The sequence below is a fragment of the Petromyzon marinus genome, chromosome 34, assembly GCF_048934315.1.
Source record: "Petromyzon marinus isolate PM22_M1 ecotype Great Lakes invasive population chromosome 34, UKy_Petmar_22M1.pri1.0, whole genome shotgun sequence".
NCBI classification, from domain to species: domain Eukaryota; kingdom Metazoa; phylum Chordata; class Hyperoartia; order Petromyzontiformes; family Petromyzontidae; genus Petromyzon; species Petromyzon marinus.
This window is the reverse complement of record NC_133700.1, coordinates 4,729,641-4,754,388: the sequence shown is the minus strand read 5'-3', so window position 1 is coordinate 4,754,388 and position 24,748 is coordinate 4,729,641. Positions and strand designations below refer to the sequence as shown.

Here is a 24,748-nt window from a genome sequence, read left to right as displayed (position 1 = left end):
TCTGTGTGTTGTACTTGTGTGGTTTGTGCATGTGTTTTTTAGTGTGTGTGTTACATTTCGATTTAAAGCGTTCGTGACTGCAAGGATTCATCTTCTTTGGTTCTTTCGGTAAAGTCACGTAGAATGAGAATAAAATAATAAAATAAAACATTAAATTCTCACGACGTTTCGGCCACAATACAAGTAGCCTTCTTCAGGTGAAGGAACAAAACTGTCGGGACGACAGAGAGAGACTCGATTAGTTGAGCATTCTTGTCCCGGAGTTTGTTGAATGATCTTAAGGTTGTGTGGAATCCCTCCCCATAGAGGCGGTTAAATTCGATTTAAAGCTTTCGTGACTGCAAGGATTCATCTTCTTTGGGACAAGAAAGCTCAACTAATCGAGTCTCTCTCTGTCGTCCCGACAGTTTTGTTCCTTCACCTGAAGAAGGCTACTTGTGTTGTGGCCGAAACGTCGTGAGAATTTTATTGTTTTATTTTATTATTTTATTCTCATTCTACGTGACTTTACCGAAAGAACCAAAGAAGATGTGTGTGTTACGTGTATAACCCTGCGCGCGTGAGTGTTAGTCTGTGTGCGCACAATGTGTGCGTCCGTCTTTTGTCAGAACGCGAAAACTCTAAATGTTCGAGCGATTGTTTTGATGATTAAGAATGACATCTATTGTGTAGTAATGAGGCCAATTATGTATGCCAAAGATTTATTATGTGTCCCTATTAGGCCTATTATGCAAAGTAGGCTTTACTGCATAAACTTGAACTGTATCATGGTGATGCATTGCATACTCTGTGTATATATGCACATTATACATGTATCATTAGTAAAAAAAAAATACATATGTGCAAGGCGTATTGGACGTGTGTGCAAGTTAATTTTAGCATACTGTGTAAGTATATTGTGCCGTGTCATGGGCATCCCCTAGGTTGACTCAGAATTAAATACGAACTAGCCTAAGATGTCCGATCACCAAGTACTGTTGAGACAAAGGCGGTCGGGCGTGGTGCTCACCGCAACCATCCCCTCGTGCGCCGTGCCGGCCTTAATAGGCGCTCGCTAACAGCACTTGGCACGAATAGTCTGCAGGGCTATAGAGGGTGTACTCTTTGGTTCTTTCGGTAAAGTCACGTAGGTAGCAATATAAAATAAAACAAAAAATAATACATCACGACATTTCAATCGCAACACAAGCGGTCGTCCTCAGGCGTAAAAAATAATAATCCAGCAGTGAAACTGCTGAACCAGCGAGAGAGCAGCTACAACAAGGGGTTATTTATGTGGCGATGGGCAAGCAAGCGGGGTCAGATGCAAAGTAGGCTTTACTGCATAAACTTGAACTGTATTATGACCAGGCTTGCTTGCCCATCGCCACATAATTAACCCCTTGTTGTAACAGCTCTCTCGCTGGTTCAGCAGTTCCACTGCTTGATCATTTTTGTTTACACCTGAGGACGACCGCTTGTGTTGCGATTGAAACATCGTGATATTTTTTTTCTACCTACGTGACTTTACCGAAACAACCAAAGAGCATGCATTCCTGCAGTCACGAAAGCTTCAAATCAAGATTATAGAGGGTGTGTGTGTTTGTTTGTATGTATGGGAGCGTGTCTTGTAGTTTGTGTATCAATACCTCCTCTGATCGTTGCCAATGTTTCGTGTCATGTAACCTTCCATGAACTTTAAAAACAAAAAAGATAAAAAAAACAGTTTTAAACCAACTGGGAATTTATGAAGAAGAAAGTGAAATCATAACATTCTAAGTTATTGATATCGGTGGCGTGTTGTCACGTAGAACATGCCTGCGAACCTTTGCACTATTTTCACGCTGGGTCCCAACAGGCCCTTTTCACAAGCTTCAGTTGATATTCACAAACACTCCACCGCCTTCATTTCTTTACATTATTAAAGCAAAACCATATGTTTATTTCCAAACAAAATTACATTGCGTTTTTTCTATGCTTGTTTCACGGAAGAAAGAAAGGTTTGTAAACCAATCGTACAAAACAAATAATCGCTTTTTGCTAATGACAGTTCATGTGAGAGAGAATTAATGCAGACATTGCGCAATCCTCAGGTAACCCCCTCAACTCTGTCACAGTGGCTGAGTTGGTCTTTGTTGTCTCTTTACCCCACTCATTTTACCAAACAATTAACTGGCAATAACACACCCCCCTTGTTGTCAGCTCGCCATCTAGAGATGTACATCGCCAGTGATTTTATCATTTTTTTTCCAAATGTGTCAGTTTTTGTGCCAGTTTAAAGGGTAAAACCTATTCCTATATCTTGTTACTGGCAAAGAAGGTCTCGTAATGTGCTGGATTGTCACAAATCGTGATCATGATGCGTTTTAACACGGCATTTATTTACGTTTGTCCTTGTGGCGCACGTGAAATCTCTGCGTGTTTAAAAGATGACAGTGGTAAGCATGTGACCTGGTGGATCAGAGTTTAGAACACTTGAGCTGGCAACGCTAATGCCTGGGTTAGACTCCCAGGCAAGCCCCCTGTGCTTTAACCAGATGATCTCGATTGGAGCGAATTGTTGATGATAATCTCAGCCTGTTCGCCAATGACTGCACGGAAAATGCACGTCGCTTTAAATGTGTTTGAAGAGAGAGAATGGAAATATCAATTTGACTGTAACATTGCTACGTACATATACACACAACGACAAAGATTCCCCCGGATAGCCTTAACAGACTGTTGGTGCAAGTGCTGTTAGCGAGCACCTATAAAGGCTGGCGCGGTACACGAAGGGGTGGGTTGCCAACACCGCCTTTGTCTCCCCAGTGGCGATGTTTACACATCACAGCAGGTACTCATTTTAGGCTGAGTCGACCTAGGGGAGGCCCAGGACCGATTCAAATAATCGTCACTGATGTTGGCCGTGAGCGGGAATCGAACTCGAGTCACCGGGTTCGTAGTGCGGCGCTATACTACGGCTCCCCACACACATATATATACACACGTATAGACACAAACAGCAACAACAGTCACCATTTGCCACGAGTGATGGTGGTGTTGCCACAGCGCTTCAGCAATGCTAGGTCACACGACAAACCCACGTGTTTGGTTTTGACTGACTGGGATGACTGACAGATGCACCACCTGTGCCCCCCTCTGTGCCAACTCGCTGCGTTGTTGTGAGCGTCGCTCCTCCCGCCCTTCGTTGTTGTTGGAGGGCGACTGCCTCTGGAATGCCGAGCGGCGTCCTTCACGAGCCTCCTCCACAGACACACAAACCCGCGTGTACACACACACACACGCGCGCGCGCTGAAAGGTTTGCACCGTACGTATAAACGCGTACTCAAATATACGCAATTTAGACACGTGCGTGATTAATGGCTGTCCCAGAAAGCATGCCGGCACGCCGCAGCACGATTGTGCGCCGGTAATTAAACGCCGCTGGAAGGCAATCGCAAAACACACACAAAAACACACACACACACGAAGCGCAAAGTGCGACAGAATGGAGCACAGCCAGTGGCGCTTGTCCTGCTTCTCCGCACGACGCCCCCAAACTTTTTGCCGCGAGCGCAGCCCCACCACCTTCTTGGGCGACACGAACGGCGTGCAGTATTGGAGGCGCAGCGGGCAGAGTGGCTGTCCCGTGGCTTCCCACCCAGGCGCACGAGCGACGGTTTGGGGGCCTCGTGCGGTGGGTCAGGTCTGTCGGCGTGGCCCGCATCTTTAAACAAGCCGCTCCCCGCCGCAAATAAAAAAAAGCTAAATATATGCGCATTCTCGGTGTCTCAGGTGCGGAGGATGCTCGGAGATTTGTTTGGTGGGTTATATTTTTTTTAAGTAAAGGAGCAGCCCCTGCAATTTCTCGCTCGTGCCACTGCTGGCGGGGAGCGTCTCCTCCGGGAGTAGACCTCGAGAGGCAACCCCTACACCACCAGCCAGTCAATCAAGCAGGTCGCGAGTGGTGGGGTAGAGTGGTGGGTATCCCCACGCCTCATCCAACACGTCTTGTCAACGGGGAAGGAGACGTGCACGCTGCGAGGTTGAGTTGACGCGTTTTCTCTCTGAGCGGTCTCGACAATGAACCTCGCCGCCAACTCAAGTCCCAATCCCCCCTTCTGGGATCGCGCCGCCGCTGTCACCATCCTAGAATATCACCCCGACACAGAGGAACGCTGGCGGACAGAGTGGAACAACGCGCACGTCCAGAATGAACGCCTCCTCATTCGCGAACCCAAACATCATCGCACACCGCCTGCCTTTGGCATCCCTCCTCGAAGACACCGATGGTGGGACCATGAATGGCATCAGAACATCGACAGCAGGCCGATGCACACGTCTCCTGCATGAATGGAAATTTTAGACAAGCCACAGCAGTGCGGCTGTGGCCATGCAACCCAAACTATGGACCACATAGTGGGGCTGAACGGTTAGTCCAATTACTTTCTTATCGGAATTGTTTCATTTTTTATTATTAAAATAACTTCATGTATTTAACTTGACATTTGTTCTATGTTTGATTGTTCTATTTCAATTAAAACATTTTAATAAATACATGTTGGAAGCAATGCATATCTTTAAAGTTCTCATCCTTGCATTAGAATATATAGAGCAGTTCATATTTTGATGCTATCATGTGGTAATGCTCCATCACACGTTTTAAATCTATTACACAGTGAATATTGAACTGAAGCTTGACTTTTAAAAAATGTAATCGCAAATCAAATCGCAATATCTGTCAGAAAAATCGCAATGAGATATTTGCCCCAAATCGTTCAGCCCTACCACATAGTACCCTGTGATCTACACTCCTTAAATGAAGAAGCGTTCGCAAAACTACACAAACTCTCTCTATTCTGAAGCCTTCTCGTCGTAGTGAACAGACTTCGACATTAACATTTAGCCCCTGAACCATATTTCTGCCGTGCGCGGGAAGAGATTCAACACGGGGAAGAGTAGACCAATTACCCGTGAGTGTAGGGGTTCACTCTCGAGAGAGCAGCGATAAATGTTGCTATTTTTTTCTTTTAACTAAACTATTTCGCATTTTACCAGGTAAGGCCCATTTAACTATTTGCTCTTTTTCAGAAGCGACCTGGTCACTAGGAATCACAGCTCAACGAAGTGGCTAATCACGTGGAAATGTATAGCAGCCAAATGCTCTAAACGCGTGACGTTGATTCTAAATGTGGAGGAAAAAACCCGGGGAAAAATCCACGCGACCACGGGGTGGAGAGAGAGAGAGAGACGCAAACTCCAACTATACAGCAGCAGGCGTCAGGGTCCGGTGTCGGACCTCACAACCTCTCCCAGGTCTCGAAGACTCCAGATAATGTTTGTCCAACGGAGCACATCAACGATTGTTGATTTTTTTTCCGTACGATGAAAAATGAATTGCGCAGCTTACCTGCATATTCACCCGTGCGACACCCTGGGTTGGTAGGCACGCGAGCCTATTCGCACGCGGGAGATGACCAGTAAAAACAAAACCCATCAGACCTGCGCTCACGTGGTCATTAATATTCATGATGTCATGCACCGTTGCAGGCCATACCATGAATTTGAATGGCGATCTCAGGACGTATTGATTTAAGACCGTGCGAGTTCATGATGTTGGTATTTGTTTTAAAGTGCCCAAGGCTCACATCGACAAGCTTAAGCCATGCCGGGTTCTTAGGTGTCGGTGGAAACGTAACCCGAAAATGTTCAACGAACCGAAGTAGTGGTGAAACGCTTCATGCTGGGTTGCTTGACTATAGTGGTGGTCAATTCATGCCACCCTGGGCAATGTATTTTAATTGGAAATATATATTGCTTTTGTATTCCATCAGCAGTTAATAATGTTGTTATCTGAAAAGTCTGTCATCTTTGATCCCGTCTTCCCACCATTGGCAATACCAGTTTCAGTGTATGGGCAGGTATATCCTAAGAATAAAACTATGGTTCTTTGCCACTCCACTGTTGGATGAAGGGCTCGTCATTTATTTATTTTTTTCAATGCAATCAAAGGCTCATGACATTTTGCCTGAATGAAAATCCACGTTTAAGTTGACGATTGATTAAAATGTATCTTGATAACATACGGAAGGCATTGCTTTAGGGTTATCCTTTGTGTATAAAAAAGCATGCGCAATTCAATCAAGAGCGCGATATTTAACCGTGAGGGGGGGTCCATCTATTGTCTCTTCAGTATCTCGCTTTGTGGTGTCCGTGCGTGCAAGAGGCAGCACTGAGAGTGGGTTTGCTGACCTATTTGCAGCTGCATCAGAGACAGCTGACCTAACCGTGTGCAATGTGCCTTTCTCTTGTACGCGTGGTTTTCTCAAATTACACGCAGAGAAAAACAAGATGCCTGCACATCACAGACATTTCCCTCTTTAGGAAAAAAAAACATCTCAGAAAAAAGTTTTCCACAATAACGACGTGTTTTCGGATAGGATTTGATGCGACTTAAAGGTCTCACGAACGATGCTGCGTAGAGGTTTCCAGGGTTGTGCTGTACAGCGCTCCGATGTGGTTTTTTTGGGTTGTACACGACGTGTGCTTTGACCTGAATGTACGACGGTTCGCTGCGTGCCCGCCGGGAGCTCATTCGGCAACTCAATATTCAGATCCTGCAGTCGGCTTGGGCTGAACATTGAATTCCTGAAGGAGCTTCCAGCACGTGGAGCGAAACGTCGGACGTCTTCCCGATCAATACGCGGCACGACCCGAAAACCCATGGGTGAGCAAACGCGGGGGAACGACTTTGTTGAGTCGAGGCAATCAAAAATCACTTTCTCAAAAAAGTGACCCTGACACCAAGACCCCGGTCGTATAAATTTAAACCCACGCCGAGACCAATCTTAATCGTGCTACGTAGGGGTACGTCCGTCAGATAACGCCAGGGGGTTCCACACGATGTCAGAGCACCGTGACATCCACGGCTAAGGCCCTTGAGGCTCGCTGTCTCTCAGGAGGCTGACGGCCATGTCGTAGCCACCGAGGCAGCGCCGTCCGAGGAATCCAAGGCCTCCTCTTTCTGACTCTCAGTGGTGGTGCTCGTTACCCCTTGTCACGACCGCGACCGGGGCTGCGGGGCACATAAGCGTTCAACGCCCCCGGCGATTGCAGTCGGAAGGGCGTTGTCCCGTCGCGCAGCGGCATTCGCATGGAACCTTCTGAGCTAATAGCTATGGTGCAACGTCGTGGGTAGACAAAAAGCCAGTTGCGTTGAAACTGAAATTCAACGTGTTTTTTTTTATTGTACCAGGCAAGGCCACTGAGATGTGTAGCCGTTTTCAGAATCGACCTGGCCACAAATGAGAGTTCTTCGAAGTGGCTATTCATGTGGAATTTTATAGCAGACAATTACTCCAAACGCGTGGTGATGTTGATTCTAAATGTGTAGAGAAAATCCGGAGGACCCGGAGAAAAATCCATGCGACCACTTGGAGAATATGCAAACTCTTAAATATACAGGCGTCGGGGTCGAGCCCACGACCTCCTGTATACCAGGCGAGGTAGTTAACATCTCGCCACCCTAAAAAAAACATAGCCTAGGCCTATTCATAATTGTGCAGTCTCCAGAGAAATACTGGTACCGGATTTCGGAACAAAGCAATCCCTGCCGCACGAACACCGATGCGGAGTCCCAGACCCACCCGGGCAGTTCTCAACCCTGACAATGTCGCACATCCGACTCGCTGGGGGTCAGAGATTTGTGAGTTTTGTAGAGAAATGAGAGACACACCGCTACGCTGGACAGCAATGAAGCACGACATCCAGTCGTTAAAAGAGGCGCAGCCCTGCAATGCCTCGTTCAGACCACTGCCGGTGGAAGGGACCTCCACTCTGGTCAGACGACTTGAAAGAGGTAGTCGGAGTACCCGCAATTTACCCGACCACGCATCCCGTTCGCACCGCTTGGTTGTACACAGGGGTCGAGGGGGGAGCTGAGAAACGTGCACCACATGCTTTGACTACCGCGTGGGGAGATCGACCCCGGTGACCTCTGGATTGCATCCCGCACCAACTTCTTTTTTGTTTGTTACAAAAGTGTCCCAGGTGACATGCTACAATTTTAAGCCGAAAGATAAACATTTGTATCGCTTCCCAAACAGATAACCAGTTGGTACAAACCCTCTGCGTAAATATAGAATCGTTTCTTATCAACGATCGGTGCCAAGTTTGGGGGATTGTGGGCCATGATTTTCTCATTTTCGGACAAGTTGTGGTAATTGGTCATTCATCGTTGTATTGCACCCCCCCCCCCCACCGCTGAGACTTCACATTCGGTTGGTGTGCCAGAATAACAAGAATAATCATCTCCATCAATCCACAGTGATTGTGAGCGTCTTGAGCAAGAAGTCACACGTCGTGTCGCATTGAAAGCGAGGCGCAAATTGGTCGTAAATACCAATCCGTCTAATTGGCGCAGCACGTTATGTTGATGCCGCAACAGCGCGGTTCATGATTAAACAACACAAAAAAAATAACGAGTGTGAAACTGTCAACAGAAAGCACGCGGCTTCTTTGAGTGTGCGAGGCTGCAAGAAATGCCCAAGGCTGTCACAGGGAGTGGATATCTGAACTGGTCCCAAGTCCACCCCCCCCCCCATCAGTAATCCGTACTGACCAACATGGTCAGTGCGAATAACTAAGAGGGCAAAGGAGGCATTCATCCAACAGTGGATTGACAATGGACTGTAAATTCGCGAGTAAAAAACATTTGCCCGAATTGTTCAAGGATGGCTTTTGCCATGACAGAGTTAACCAGTTGCCCTGCTTTACATGAGGGGTGAGTAAGAATTCGGGTTTATCCAGGATCAATAATTTCCTCTTCATATTTACTCGATGTAAAATGAACGCACATGACCCTTTGCAGTGGCCACTATAGTTGCTACAGTCACATTCGCTATTTAGAAGAAGACAAGTAATTATCGAGTCTTGACATGAATTTCGACTGAATCGCAACAATTCATGGAACTGCGAGGAGGGCGAATCTTGCTAATTTGTAAATGGTACATTTTGGAAGTTCATTTTTGCATTTTACAGGGCGTTCCGACGGTTTATTGAGTTCTATCGGACGGAAAAATACATTAAAATTAGAAAGTGACTACGTTTTCTTGACATTTTCATAAATTTTGATTTAAAGCTTTCGTGACTGCAGGGATTCATATTCTTGGTTCTTTCGGTAAAGTCACGTAGAAGGGAAACAATAAAAAAATATAAAACAATATTGTTTTATATTAACAATTATAGTTTTATATTTTTATAATTTTATTGTCTTCCTTCTACGTGACTTTACAGAAAGAACCAAGAATACATTTTCATAAATGTTACACGCTGAAGAATCTCATGTTCCCAATCTATTTACATCAAAAGCTAAAATACATAATTAAAATTAGTTTCTTTAGTTTGTCGTGGTTGCGTGCGCAAGTGATCTTCCTCCTCCATCAATGCCTTATTAAACATACCCCTCCCTCCCATTCACCCACCCACTCACTCACCCACACACTCACCCACCCACTCACTCACTCACCCACCCACCCACTCACTCACCCACCCACCCACTGACTCACTCACCCACCCACTCACTCACTCACCCACCCACCCACTGACTCACTCACCCACCCACTCACTCTGTCACTCACTCACCCATCCACCTACTAACTCAGCCACCCACTCACTCACTCACCCACCCACCCACCCACCCACTGACTCACTCACCCACCCACTCACTCTGTCACTCACCCATCCACCTACTAACTCAGCCACCCACTCACTCACTCACTCACCCACTCACCCACCCACCCACCCACTCACCCACCCACCCACTCACTCACTCACCCACCCACCCACCCACTCACCCACCCACTGACTCGCTCACCCACCCACACGCTCTGTCACTCACCCACCCACTCACTCACCCACTCACTCACTCTCCCACTCATCCACTTACCCACACACCCACTCACTCACCCACCCACCCACTTACCCACCCACTCACTCACCACCCACTCACTCAACCACCCACCCACGTACTAACTCACTCACCCACCGACCACTCACCCATCCATTAACTCACCACTCACTCGGTAATGGTGACTGACAGTCTGACGTACACATTTGCGACGCGAAAGTTTGCTGTCCAAATGTCTATTTGCTTCATTGCTATACTTTACTTGTTTTGATTTTGTCATGGTGATGACCCAAGTCACTCATGCAAGTGAGACTAGTCCCGGTCTCTGGAGTTTATCGTGTGATTAAACCAAGGCCGTAATTATAATATATATTGTGGGGACACATCCCCTCCAATATTTAAATATGCTCAAAATGTCCCCCCCAATATGTTGCTATAAAATAGATTTCTGTTTATATGATTGTGGTTATGATTGTACTTTATTCATCCCTAATCTCTGCCATTACATACAATGAAACAAGAAAAGGTAAAACATTGGAAAAAAACAGAGCAATGTAATACAAAACACTATTAGACATTGTTGTAAAAAAAAAATCCATCCGATGTGTTAGTGAATTTTTTAGATATTTTAGGCAGGAATTTCGTTTTCAAATTTCGATTTTTTTTTTCCTAGGGGGGGACCCCCAGACCCCCTTGAAGATTTGGTCCCCCCCCCCCAATGTTGACTCCATGGCTACGGCCTTGGATTAAACAGATACACTCGGACTCGACACATCGACGAGTTTGCTGTTGTGGAGATGCAAGTTGCGATGAGTAAAAACAAGCCAAAATCCAGTGTTGGTAATTCAATGGTTATGGGGTTGTCCATCAGTGGCTCGAAGCCAGTAGCAGCAATTCTACGTGACTATGGCAGATGCCACTCTGCCAATAGGACAGTTAAAAATAATGTTATTGATGTATTTTAAACAAACGAAACTCCTCTCATCTATTTGCATTTGTCTGATGGCCTCTGCCAGATTCTGTGGCAAGGAGAGCGAGATACTTGGCAATGTTCTGCCATCTGCCCGGTAAATGATGTATCCATCCATGCACTGTTTACATTTTGAACACGCTAGCCTCCGTGGCAATTACGTGCGGAAAAAGGCTAATTAATGGGTTGGAATGCAATTAAGTAGAGTTTGCAAGCTGATTAAGCCGATGTGGGATACATAGCGAACATGTTTGCTAATTATTTAATTCATATTACGGGTAAATAATGTTTTCTCAAAAGTGTCCCTGAATTAACTGGGGGGGGGGGGGGGGGGGAGTAGGGAGAGAGAGTTACCACTAAATTGATAAGTTTTAAATGATAATTAAACCAACGTTGCTCTGAAGGGGTGCAGTTGTATTCCAATTAAGGCCACATTACCACTGGAGCAGGAGTATTGCAATAGGGGTCCTCTCGTCCCATGTCACAGTGGAGGGGAGGGTGGGGGTTGGTGGTGGCGGCCGTGGTTCACTACCAGCACTTGTACGTCGTCATTATCGCCACCAGGCACCCGAGGCGTCCCAGTGTGTCTTCACAAAAGCCCCTTGAATGTCTCTATGAAAACAAAAATTAACTGATTTTAGATGTGTGACACGCTCCCGTCAGATGTCAGAAGATAAGCAGCCGACAATGCGCCTGCTGAATCCTTGACTGTGAGTTACTCTAGTCGTGGTAGAAGTGGTACTCGTCGCGAAAACATCAATCGGGGCCACCGTTTCGGATGTCACCCTCCCCACGTGTCGCCCTCCTCTAGCCAGGCCTCCTGCTGACCAGGCACGGTCCGCACCATGGCACACGATGACGCTCCGCGAGCGTCACTCGTCGGGCGAGCGAGGGAACTCACTGGGCACCGCCGTGGCTAGGAGATGTTTACTACCGCGCCTGGTATGCAGGAGGCCGTGGGTTCGATCCCGACCCTGACGCCCGTAAATCTGGAGTTTGCGTGTTCTCCCCGTGGTTGGGTGGATTTTTCTCCGCGTCCTCCAGTTTTCTTCCCACGTTTAAAAACGTGCGTTTAGACTGTTCGGCTGATAAAATGTCTACGCGATAAGCCACTTCATTGGGATACAATTTGTGGCAAGGTCACTTCTTAAAAAGAGCGATATAGCTCAGTGAGCTTTCCCTGTTCAAATAATTGGGTTTTTTTCAGGATTTCATAGATTAAGTCAGTCCATTGACCATTGCAGGGAGTGTTATTGACGAAAGTGTTGAGTCTATTGTTAATTGTGCTTGTGCACTACTGCCCGATGATTTTTTTAATTTTATTCGAGGTCGACTACTCAGGTCCCTTTAAAATTAGCAACCGCCCACCCCCCCTCCACATCCTGCCTCACCGAAGGCAGGAAACCCCCAACAAAGCCACGCCCGGCATGACACGGCTGATGATGCCGCCTACGTTATCGATCCCCGCCCGTCACCTCCCGTCCAGCGGCACCTGGGAGGCTTTCTTCTCCGACTACTCTCGTGCAATCCGATCGGTCGCCTCATCTGAACGACAACGGGAAGCGTGCACACAAATTTACTTCTTACATAAGCGGACAGCCCAGAACGAACGGCATTATTACCTACGATTGTGCCACTGGATCCCCAACGCGTTGGTTATAGGGCTTGCTCATGATAACGCGGACACGTGCGTTCGTTCACACACACACAGTATGCATATCGCTAAGCCCCAGTGCTCAATTATGAAAGCTTTAATGAGTAGTGTAATAACTATTGTTGGATGTTACATTTCCCTTCATCACGGACCGTACCCTAAGGGAGTAAATATGCAAATGCGTTATCACGTGACTACCTGCGTATGTGAGCGAGTGTGTGAATGTGCGTGCGTGAGCGAGTGTGTGAGTATTGGGTAGTGTAGCGGTTTGCGCGCTGCGCTACGAACCTGGCAAACGCGGGTTCGATTCCCGCTCAAGGCCAACACCAGTGACGATTATCGGAACCGGTCCTGGGCCTCCTCTAGGTCGACTCAGTCTCAAATGAGTATCTGGTGCGGTGTATAAACATCGCCGCTGGGGAGACAAAGGCGGCCGTGCGTGGTGCTGGCTACCCACCTCCTCGTGTGCCGTTCGGACCTTCATAGGTGCTCGCTAACAGCACTTGCCCCAACAGTCTCTGAAGGCTATACGGGGGGGGATATTTGTCTTTGTAGTAGTCAGTGTGCCGTGCTACGAACCCAACCTCGGCTTGATTCCCAGCCGTGGCAAACATCGCTGCTGGGGTAATATCAGAACAGATCTCCTGCCTCCCCTCGGTTAAACTCAGCCCTACGCTTGAGCACCTCGTGCTGCGTGTATGCGTCAGCATTGGGGAGACAACAAACGGGCCAGGAATGGCGTTGGCCACATCACTCCACCCGTGTGCCGTGCCGTACTTCGTAGGCGCTCGCCGTTAGCACTTGCCCCCGACAGTCTGTTATTACGCAGTGACCTTTGTCTATGTGTGTGGAGAGGGGTGGGACATTTGGTCCGTGTCCTATGATCACAGATACAAGCGAACTTGGGTTTGATTCCTGGCCATAGACGGCTTCGTGAATTTCCCTATCTAGCCCAGCTTGGCCGTAACTTAATACGTGGTGGGTGTGTGAACGTCTAAAAACTGTTGGGGTGTGGAGTCACCGGTGGCTGGCTGCAGCAGTGGCCAGACCACCTTCTTTGTGCGCTGTGATGACAAGACTGGAGTTCGCGTCGCTTGTCTCCCTTGTGTATGTATGTGTGTGAATATATAAATGGGCACGTCCCACCGGTCCGAGCTGTGATTACTTTGACGCGCACCGCTGGATGCGACGAAGGCGCATTCAGCCCTTGCCGAATGGAGCAGGCGCTTTTTTGCCGTAGATTAATAAAAAAAAATCCCCGGTTCGCCCGCTAAGAAAACAGCGGAAGCTATTACCATAGGCGCCGTTCTCCATTCGCGTCCGGGGGATAAGCAATACGACGATGGGTGAGTGGGGAGTTTTACCTAAATAAGGCAAGCAAACATCATTTATGCAATTAGCCTTGGGCGTTGTGTTCCTCGAGACGTTCCACCGAGGAGCAGGTTCGACCCCGAGCTGCTCATTAGAGATGGCGCGTAGCCTCTTAAGCCAAACTCAGAGCGAGAGAGAGAGAGGGTTCGGGTTGCAGGCAATGCCCGCGTCTATTTTGCAGGGCAGAGTCAAAACAGTTTGACGGTGGTGGGTGTATAAAGTGATGATCGAGAGGTCGTCATAGCCGGTGTAGTTTAACACGTAGGCTTTCGCGACCAATGTTATTCATAAAGAAGGTTTTTGGGTTAGATCAAGTGAGTATAAATGTGTCGTAACCCTATTCTGGCAAATTGCCCGATGACGCTGGATGTAATTACCAGCGAACCATCGTACTCCAATTGTAAATGTTGTGGATTTTACTCTCCGACACACCACTGGGCTGAAGCAGTAACTAATTGGCGTTTGTTTACGTGAGAAATCCCTTCCTAATTGGCTGTGTCGGGTGGTGGAGGGCTAACGACACATTTATACTTTACGCCATCTAACCCAACGACGTTTATTATGAAGAGCCGGTGTAGTTGATGCCATCCACTTCCTCGCCCTTGATAAACCCCACAGCAACGTCGACCCCCCCCCCCCCCCCCACCAGAGATGTGGCTCTTTGCAGTGTCCCACCATCTGGCTTTTAGGCCTTTCACTTTGGTCACACTGCTGCTCTTTGGATGCCTGTTGGCTACGTGTGTGCAGTGGGATGGATGCGGTGGCGTAGTGACGACATTATCAGCTCAGGGGCTGCGGCAATCCTGTCAGGTGGGGCGCCAAATATTTGATTTGGTCACGCACGGTCGCGTCTAGGCTATTACACATCTCACGGTGGTTGTCAAGGGGGCCTCAACTCGCAGCTTTGGTCACGAAGAGGGGGTTGGGGGGGCATACACGCGTTATGCGACTGGGTGGATGTGCATGTCAATGATTGTGTCAGGAGTGTGCGTGGGTGCACACGCAAGAGTGGCGAGGCAGTGGTCAGCTCGATGCGCTACAGACCCGAGTTCGATTCTCGCTCGATGCTAACAAGGTGAATGTCTGAACTGGTCCTGAACCTCTCCTAGGTCTACGCAGACCTTAAATGGTTACCCGGGTATCCGGTGTGTAAACATTAGCACTGGGGAGACAAAGGTGGCCGGGCATGGTTGCTGGCTACACCACCTCTTCGTGCACCGCGCGGGCCTTCATCAGTGCTCGCAAACTTTGCCCCAAGAGCCTGCCTGCTCTACGGGGGACCTTTGTCTTTTGGTGTGCATGTGTGCCACAGAGCGTGTGTATGTGTGTGAGTGTCCATGCGTATGGGAATATACAGTTTAACACGTCGTAGGCTTTCGCGACTAACATTATCCATAATGGGGAGGGGGGTATGGGTTGGATCGCATACATATGAATGTGTCGTTAAACCCGCCACAATCCGCCACAGCCAGCCAATTAATAAGGTTTGTCACGTAAATCAAACATGCCGATTAGTTACACACCGTGGCTTTACTCTCCAACACACCGGTGTGCTGAGCTAGTAACGAATTGGCACGTGACAACCCTTACTAATTGGCTGTGTCGGGTGGCGGCGGGTTTAACGACACATTTATATTTACGCGATCCAACCCCCCCCCCCCCCAAAAAAAAAAAACACCTCTCTTGTGGGGAATATGCACGTATTGGCGGTAGACCGGTAGCAACAGAGCACAGCGGTCATCATAAAACCGCCCGCAAGATTTTCTGACCGGAGTTTTGCGGATCGCGGGAAAATAAAGAAAAAAATTATCGCGACAAAACTAGCTTTTTTATTTATAGAAAATAGCGCGCACCGCCGGTTTACCGCCGATACGTTCATATGCGCGTGCCCGTTACACGTTGCGCGCGTTTGCGCCAACGTGCTCGCGTGACTGTTCGTGTGACCGCACGAGCGTCGGCGAGCCGGCGAGGTGTCCGCACGTGTGTCCACGTGTGTGTCCACGCGTGTGTCCGCGTGTGTGTCCACGCGTGTGTCCGCGTGTGTGTCCACGTGTGTGTCCGCGCGTGTGTCCACGTGTGTGTCCACGCGTGTGTCCACGCGTGTGTCCGCGTGTGTGTCCACGCGTGTGTGTCCACGCGTGTGTCCACGTGTGTGTCCACGCGTGTGTCCGCGTGTGTGTCTGCGCGTGTGTCCGCGCATGTGTCCACGCGCGTGTGTCCGCGCGTGTGTCCACGCGTGTGCCTGCGCGTGTGTCCGCGTGTGTCCACGCGTGTGTCCACGCGTGTGTCCGCGTGTGTGTCCACGCGTGTGTGTCCACGCGTGTGTCCACGTGTGTGTCCACGCGTGTGTCCGCGTGTGTGTCTGCGCGTGTGTCCGCGTGTGTGTCCACGCGTGTGTGTCCACGCGTGTGTCCACGTGTGTGTCCACGCGTGTGTCCGCGTGTGTGTCTGCGCGTGTGTCCGCGCATGTGTCCACGCGCGTGTGTCCGCGCGTGTGTCCACGCGTGTGCCTGCGCGTGTGTCCGCGTGTGTCCACGCGTGTGCCTGTGTGAGTCTGCGTGTGTGTCCGCGCGTGTGCCGTCAGCAGAAATCACAGTGAGAAACCTTCGCGCAAGCATCTCTGTAGCCTGAACCACCCCGCCCCACCTCTGTGACGCTGCCTTAGCTGAATTCTCACAGACACTGCAGTTGAGTGCGGGGGGTTGAATACAGAGAGAGAGAGTTGGGTGCGATTTGAGGAATGGCTAATTGGCGCTCACGAGACTAAGATCCCCCGTATAGCCGTTTGGGGCAAGTGCCGTCAGCGAGCACCTATGAAGACCGGCACTGCACACGAGGGGGGGGGGGGGTGGCCAAGCACCACGCCCGGCCGCCTTTGTCTCCCCAGTGGCGATGTTCACACACCGCACCAGCTACTCATTTGAGTCTGAGCCGACTTAGGGGAGGCCCAAGACCGGTTCAGATGATCGCCACTGCCGTGAGCGAGAATCGAACTCGGGAAATCCGTGTTCATAGTCGCAGCGCTATAACCGCTTACCGCTACCGCTCCCACCTGGATTGAGGCAAGCCCAGTTGTGCCAGCTGTGCCTCCTGGGAACGGGGAGAGCCACGGTGCAGCAGGGCTGCGTCAACTCGCTTGGCCGTCAACACAGTTTTGTTTGTTTTTCCCCCAGCTTATGAAACTCTGCCAGACTGCCAAAGGACACTGTTCGTGATCGACGTTGGAATCCAACGATCCCTTGTGTTCGTTAGGCCCCCTGTGGGTGTGATGTAAATCTGACTAATGACCTCATGCCCCACGCTCGGTGTTCACTTTTTGGCATTGTGGTAGAATTTCTGAGCTTCTTTGGTTTAGCATCTCGGGAAAACTTATCGCAATTTAGAGTCCTAATGTGGAGGGTTTTTTTTTTGTTAAGGACTGAAAAGCAGCTGTCCTGCTTTCTCTGGTATTTGAATCCCATCTGCTTGCGAGACGTTCTGGTTAACGCAAACACAAGACCCCCCCGGTATAGCCTTTAAACAGACTGTCGGGGCAAGCGCTGTTTTTCGAGCATCTGTGAAGGCAGGCGACGTGGCACGCGAGAGGGGGGCGGGTGGATGGGCCAGCGCGTCACGCCCGACCGCCTTTGTCTCCCCAGTGGGCGACATTTACACATCTCACGCCCCCACGCAAGCCTCTCGTCAGTTCGGTGGCCTGCGCACCCAGAATTATTATAATACAAAGCGCTCGAGGGTGTCCGCTCCAGGTTAATGAGCTTACGTGGCCCTGTGTACTCATTAAGGAGCGAAGGAGGGGGGGGGGCATTAATGAGCACTGCCCTCCTGGTTTGCCCAGAGCTACTCGGCTGAAACTACTGCCCCTTGTTTGTTTTTAAGAGATCAAGAGGTGAGCTCCTTATCCTGCTTCACATGCGTTTAATTAACTTGGAGTTAATTACGGCTGTGGTTGTTGTTGTTGTTGGTTACTTCCGCACATGTTTATTTCGAGTGCTTGTATCATCGCTGCGAACACGACCTAGCCAGGCCGCTGGTCAAGAGTGAGAGGTTTACCTCCGAACGACGTTTCAGAGGCAAACCTCTCACTCTTGACCAGCCTGACCTCTCCCTCTTGACCAGCCAGGCCGCTGGTCAAGAGTGAGAGGTTTGCCTCTGAACGACGTTTCGGAGGCTGAGTTCGAGTACAAGATGTACACACACACGTCCCCCACCCCCATCCCCACCCGAATTGCTGTGATGAGATATTTTCCGTGTCTTCTTCTAATCTGTTCCAAGCTTTGTGTAAAATGCCCCCCCCCCCCGGCCTCCCCACCCACCGCTTCCGCGAGCTCAGGCTCGCTTTGCTGCACAGGCGAAATTGTATTGAGCGGTGAGGAGCGTTGGAACGGGCGGGTTCCCGTTGCAGAGACGCAGCGCCAGAGCCGAACGGGGGGCGATCGCTTCAAAATCGCGGGTCAGCTATCCTTCACATGGGTCCAGTTGCCTTTTTTTGTTTGTTCTTTTTATTCTTAATAATTCCTCCGTGATAGTTCGCTTACGCTCGTTGCTTTCATGCCGTGAGACGAATTAGACGTTTTGTGTTCAGGGGTCTTGTGGAGGGCAGTGCATCACCCCGCGTCAGAAGGAAGAAAGCATTGCGAAACCACCGCGTTCCCCTTCATTTTCCTCCTATCCACACAACCCAGTTACCAGTTGACTTCGTTGCCGGCGAGCGCTGCCTCGTATGGGCAACAGATTGAAGTGCAGGACGTAGGTTGCTGACTGAGCTGCACGATTGATTCGTATCACTCACCCCAACCACAACGCTCTGTCATGAATGGCGCAACTCTTACCTCGACTCGTAATCTGATCTTAAAAAAAGGAACCCTTGCCCAGAGCTATCGTCAATGGAGAGCAAATGCGAAGAAAGCAGAGGAAAAGAGTTAAGCTGCAATGTGCATGTGTGCGATACGCGGTGGGTACGATATCTATCCCCTTGGCATTCAGCATCCCACCGTTGATTGACAAAATAACCGACATTTTTTTTTATTAAACCCATTAAACGCTCTCTCTCTCCAGGCGTCACAAACGGCACGCGCGAAGCCACGGGTTCAATACTCAACTCGAGCGGCAGGCCAATCGCTCTCCTCTCGCCGCGACCGCGGTTTACGCTTCCCTCGAACCTCACCCGTCGGATTCCGCCGCCCGTGTTGAGGACCCGGCCTGCCAGACCGACTGCCGTGTCCCATCCATCACGCGGCGTCCAATCGCCACGCCGCGGGTCACAACGACTCAGCCGCTTGCCCGCTCACCACGTCTCTCTCCTTTTCAATGCCCTCCCCCCATCGTCTTTCTCCTTTTCCCCGAGCTCATCTCTTACCCCTCGCTGTTTGTCACCGGCAGCTTGGCGTTTCGCGTGACCAGGGCACGGTGGTCCAACACCTGAGCCTCTCCCCTCCGCACTCTCACCGTGGCCCGCGTGCCGTCCCCACAACGACCACCGATCGAGATGGCGTCTGTGCTGTGGACACCGCATTTTAACTTGAACAAATGTTGGCGAGCGCGCTGATTCTCGGACGAGCGAGGCAGGGGGCGCGAGGCGAAAGGCGCGATCGCAGAATGATTTCGGCGCCGGTGGCTGCGTGTCACGGAAGAGTCGACGGTAATGGTTGCCGTGCTGGTGCGTGATGATGGGGGCAGGGGGAAGCAAAGGCGAAGTTGTTTCAAGTGCCTGGAGGTTGCTGGTGGTGACTGCTTTCCAATTTACATTTAAACCTTCCTCAAATCCCATATACAGCCTGCACCCCCCACCCGCACCCAAATCCTCCCACCGCATCGTCACCCACCCCCACCTCCCAACCTAAACCGCTGTGACGCGGAGCCGCCGCGCACCGCGAGTGCCTAAATCGCCCCCCCCCGCCCCCCCCCGAAGCTCCCCGCTAACGTTCCCCAGGCCTCGTCTCCTTTCCCCCGATCCGCTGGCCCCGAGACGCGAAAATGCCGCGGAAAAATTGGCCACGCATCCGTCAGGCGAATCCCAATGTCAGGCGCCCGCCAACTCGACGCGAGGATCTTCCCCGCGTCCCCGATCCCGCGCGAGATACACGCGGAGGTCGTCAGTGGAGGTGGCGGCCAGCGATGGTCAAACCACTGCTGGATGAAGGCCCCCACCCCCCCCCCCCCCTCCCAGGCTGTCATCATCTCTCACGATCCCACGGTGTAACAAAAATAATATATAATGTCGACCTGTAATGCGCCACCACCGTCACGGCCGCCGCCGCCCAGTAGTGGCGTGAGGATGATGATGATGCCTGCTCTTCGTGTTTGTGAATCGGGCATTGGGCCAATGTTATACGTCCCACCATTCTGTTTTGGGTGACTACAGTCACACACTTTATAGTTGTTGTTGTTGTTTTTGCCCGTTTATGCATCACCAAGTGTCTGCATCATCGCCATCATCATCAGCTGCCGCTGCCATGGGTTTGTGTGCAGATGATGTGGTTCAGGGGTTGTGCCCAGAAGCTACGCAAAAGATCGAAGCCAAGGGATATTCTGCGTTGTCGGCTCCTTGACGAGGAGGACGTGTTTGTCACTGCTGGTGAACTCAATTCGGCGTTCTAAGCGTCGTCGTCATCGTCATCATCAGGGTTGAAGTGGCATCGTTGAAGGTTCAGCACGGGAGGTCCAATTGAGCTTGCGCCACTTCAGTCGATGATGATGATGATGGACATCCGTGGTGATTGATAACCTCTCACGGGTCCCTCCTCCACCAACCTGTACTTGTCCCGTGTGGTTAAGCATGACCACGTGTTGTCATAGCCGGGAGGTGCTGGCCGTGTGGCACGTGGCCTGTAATCCAGCGCTGTGGAGACAGCTGCGAGCGTTGGTGGATCGCACACAGATGATGTGAAACGCCTTTCCTGTGGGGCGTCGCAACGGCGAAGTTGTTTCAAGTGTCTTTCTGTCTGCTCCTAGCTCGCCAAGAGCAGACAGAAAGGCAAGGGGACTAATCGCCATCTGTTTCCATATATACGGGGATATGGTGCAGCAGCTGGCCTCTTTTGAAGAAGAGTGCTACAACTATCCTGGATGAATAAGTAAACTAATATTATTGGGTATGTGTCTGCATGGTAGCCAGCAGATGGCAGTGCGGAGTGTCACCCCTTCTCTTCACGCATCGTGGGGTTTCTCCCGGTCTCTTAACGTTCCTTCAATCTGCCAAAATCTTATCAATGGCATTAAAAATAAGAAAAGGTTTGACCAATGTCATTAATGAGCTATTTACGAGACCGTTTTTGCCAGTGATGTATCAAAGTATGAAAAATAAGAATGGGTTTTTTTTTACCCGTTCTGGAAATAAAACAGGTGTTAAGATGTTCAAACACCAAATAGTTATCTTTTGCAAGGAATCAAGTCTACATTAACCATACGCACTTGTGGTGAACATGCAAACAAACATGCCTTGATAATATATGCATTGTCTTTGAAAATGATTGGCCTACACCAGAGGCAAGCCTTCTATTTGGTGGCCAAACCTTTTCCACAGAGAGCCTTCCAGCACGAGTCTCGAGACTCGGTGAATCTCCTCCCGGGGTAAACAATTGACTTAGGCAACTCCGCGGGCCTCATCCCAACAATTGGCGAAGGAAAACTCGAAGTGGAATTGGGCCAGACACGTCCAGTTTAAACTTGCGGCGAGTCTCTGCGACGTTTGATGTTTTTTTCTCTGGTATCATTTGATGTAATACGCTTCCAGAGATGCTCGTGGTATTAATATGCTGTTATATTTGTGTTACTTTTACAGTATTATGGGTACGCAAAGGTTTGAGACTTAGGCTTCTCTGAATGAATACGTAAAAGCTGCCTCATCCACTCATAAGCAAATGTGGATTTTACTCTGATATTGGCAAAAAAATGTGTCCATGTCTCCATAAATGACCAGCAATGGGGCAAATTACCAAGGCGATTGTGTTTTTGTGCATTTCTTCAACATGGGCCACCGGGTGAGTGAGGTCCTGCTTCACTGAATTGCTCACTACTCTACAAACCCGGCGATCCGAGGTCGATTCCCGCTCACGGCCAGCACCAGCGACGATTGTCTGAACCGGTTCTGAGCCTCCCCTAGATCGACTCAGCCTTAAATTAGTACCTGGTGCGGTGTGTAAACATCGCCACTGGGGAGACAAAGGCGGTCGGGCGTAGTTGCTGGCCACCCACCCCCTCGCGTGCCGTGTCGGCTTTCATAGGTTCTCGCCAACAGCACTTGCCCCAACAGTCTGGTCAGTCTTTATAGGTGTATCTTTGTCTTTGTTTTGGTCCGATAGAGCATTCGTATTATAATGATCGTTTTACCTGTATTTACACTTGTTATCCCCCCCGCCTCCTCCTCCTCCGCCCCTCCTCTTTCTCTGCAGACGCCTCGGTACCTCCTATCTGCCTCCTATACCATCTACAACGTGCACAGCAGGTGAGTTCCACACTGCAGGCCCGATAGCGGTCTGTGGGCACAGCAGACCCACACGGTGGTTTTGTGGATGCAGCAGACCACCTCCGACTTGCCGCCCTGTAGCACAGCAGGAGACACCCTGCACGTGTGCGTCTGTGTGTGTGCGTGCGTGGGGGCGCGGTAGTGTAGCGGTATGCGCCCTGCGCTACCAACCCGGCGACCCGAGTTCAATCCCCGCTCATGGCCAACACCAGTGACAATTATCTGAACCGGCCCTGGGCGACTCAGCCTGAAATGAGTACCTGGCGCAGTGCGTAAGTATCCCCACTAAGGAGATAAAAGCGGGCAGGCGTACCAGAAGTGCTCGCTAACAGCACTTGCCCCAACAGTCTATCAAGGGGATCTTTGTCTTTTGGTCAGAATGTGCGTTATGCATGTATAGACAGGCGCAGTGAACAGTCACAATGTTCTCAAGCAGACAATAATTTAATCCATCACCATTTACTATAGCGTGCCTCCCACACAGTGTATCTCAAGGCGCTCGAGGAAAGGGGTGTTTAGAGATGATTACTCAGCAAGAAAGTGACTGCAGATGAAATAGTTGGGTTTAAAAAGAATACAGCGGAGACAATCATACACAATAAAAGACAAGGACAGAATTGAATAGTGAAAAAATGTTTCCTCTCTTCTTTTATTTTGTCTACTTTGTTTGATATATTAATGCACTACCTATACATGTACATCTCCTTTCATCTTAAATTCATGAACGGAGGTTAAGTGTGGCCACATTAATGATATTGCCAGATATTGTTGTCTCACAACTTTAGTGGCATAAACATGTCGCGACGACCCGGCTACCTGGTCTTCTGGCCACTCTGCTACCTGGCCACACGGCCACCTGGCCACACGACCACATGGCCACCGGGCCACACGATCACCTGGCCACTTGCCGACCTGGCTACTCAGCCACGTGGCCACTTGGCCACACGGCTTCTCTTAATAGCCCCTGAATCGACTGCACTCAGACACAGTCGCCCAGGGTCTGTGGAGGCTGGCATCATTAGCGTATTGATATCTTGAAATTGTTGTTTAAAATATTAATTTAGTTTCATTTGAATTATTTTACCATTGCCCAACCCTGGTGCATTTGCTTTGACGATAGAGGCCTGATTCCAGGGCTTAGTTTAGTGAGGTTGCTTCCTTTGAAGTACAAAAACTTGCGACATTACCACGAGTAGAACAAACATCTCACAGTACCGAAGGAGGGGTGAACCACATGTAAATGCATCGCATTGAGTGGTTTGTCACCCTGAATATGATTATCATTACATAACTGACGAAACAAACTGGGACTTTTATTGTCCTGGGAAGACTTGGGGATTTGTCTCGACAGTTACCTGCTCGGCAAGAGCATGATGCTGAGAAAACCAGGACAGGTGGCAACCCTAGCGGGTTGGATGCCGTCTCAGGCCCTCTTCTTCTTCTGCTGTGCTCCGTCTTTGGCCCGGCCCGCTCCGCTAGTGTTCACCGCTCCCGGAGAGACAGAGCCCAGATGAATAATTCCGCACCTTTGGTCGTGAATATTTCAAGCTGCAGCCAATTTAGACATTCGGAGCGAATACATACCGACTTTGGAAAAGCGAGAAAGTCAGAAATTTAAAAAAGGAGAAACATGGAAGGGCTGTTCTGAGAGTGACCTTGGCCAGCAGAGATTGTTTCTCCCTCTTCAACTTGGGCAACACTCTAAAGTTCACTTTTCTAACACAACTCTCTTCCCTCCCTCCCTCCCTCCCCTCCCTCCCTCCCTCCCTCTCTCCTTCTCTCCTCTCTCCCTTTCTTTCTTCGCTTCGGGCCACGAAACAATGTTGCTGAACAAATAGTCGACCCCAAAATCACGCTGTTTTGCCCGTTGAACAAAAAGTGATTGGAGACATTACTGGAGCTGATGAATTTGGACTTTGCTGTTATTGTTGTTATTGTGCTGGGACTTGCCACCGTGGGCGAGCCACAATATGTGCGTCCCGCCGTTTCTTTACGCAAAACGAGCAGGACGGCTGAGCGCCACAAATTCGTTTTGCACCGCGACTCCTGCCAGGTATTAGCGGCAGTTTCCAGCACACGGGGGTCCGCGGAGGCACGAGTTTTTGGCATACCTCGCCAAAACATTTTCGGGGCAATTAAATGAGACCTGACAGAAAAATCAAGCGCCCTGACATCCAGTGGGTGCACACTGTTTTATTAACCGTAGCTATATCATATTCCTGCCCTTCTCAATGGACGTTATGAAGTCAATCAAATCTATGATTGACAGGTGGGAATGCGTTTGATCCGTGGGCTTCCGTGTGCAGCTGCGAGGTAGCGGCATTGCACGCGGCGGTGCATCAAGCAGTGAACTGCGGTTCCTGCAACCCGGGCTGAATTCCTGGTCAAATCGCCCGCACAGCGTTGTGCGGTCATTAGAGATT

The 24,748-nt window shown here is 49.9% G+C and overlaps 1 protein-coding gene across 1 annotated transcript in view; it reads left to right on the top strand.

Moving 5' to 3' along the window:
- The window catches only part of LOC116948618 (inactive dipeptidyl peptidase 10-like), a 681,203-nt gene that overhangs the window by 382,686 nt on the left and 273,769 nt on the right, over window positions 1–24,748 (top strand). The window contains exon 6 of the mRNA XM_032965456.2: window positions 22,252–22,304. Within this exon, the coding sequence (XP_032821347.1) occupies window positions 22,252–22,304 (53 nt within the window). The remainder of the gene's footprint in view (window positions 1–22,251; window positions 22,305–24,748) is intronic.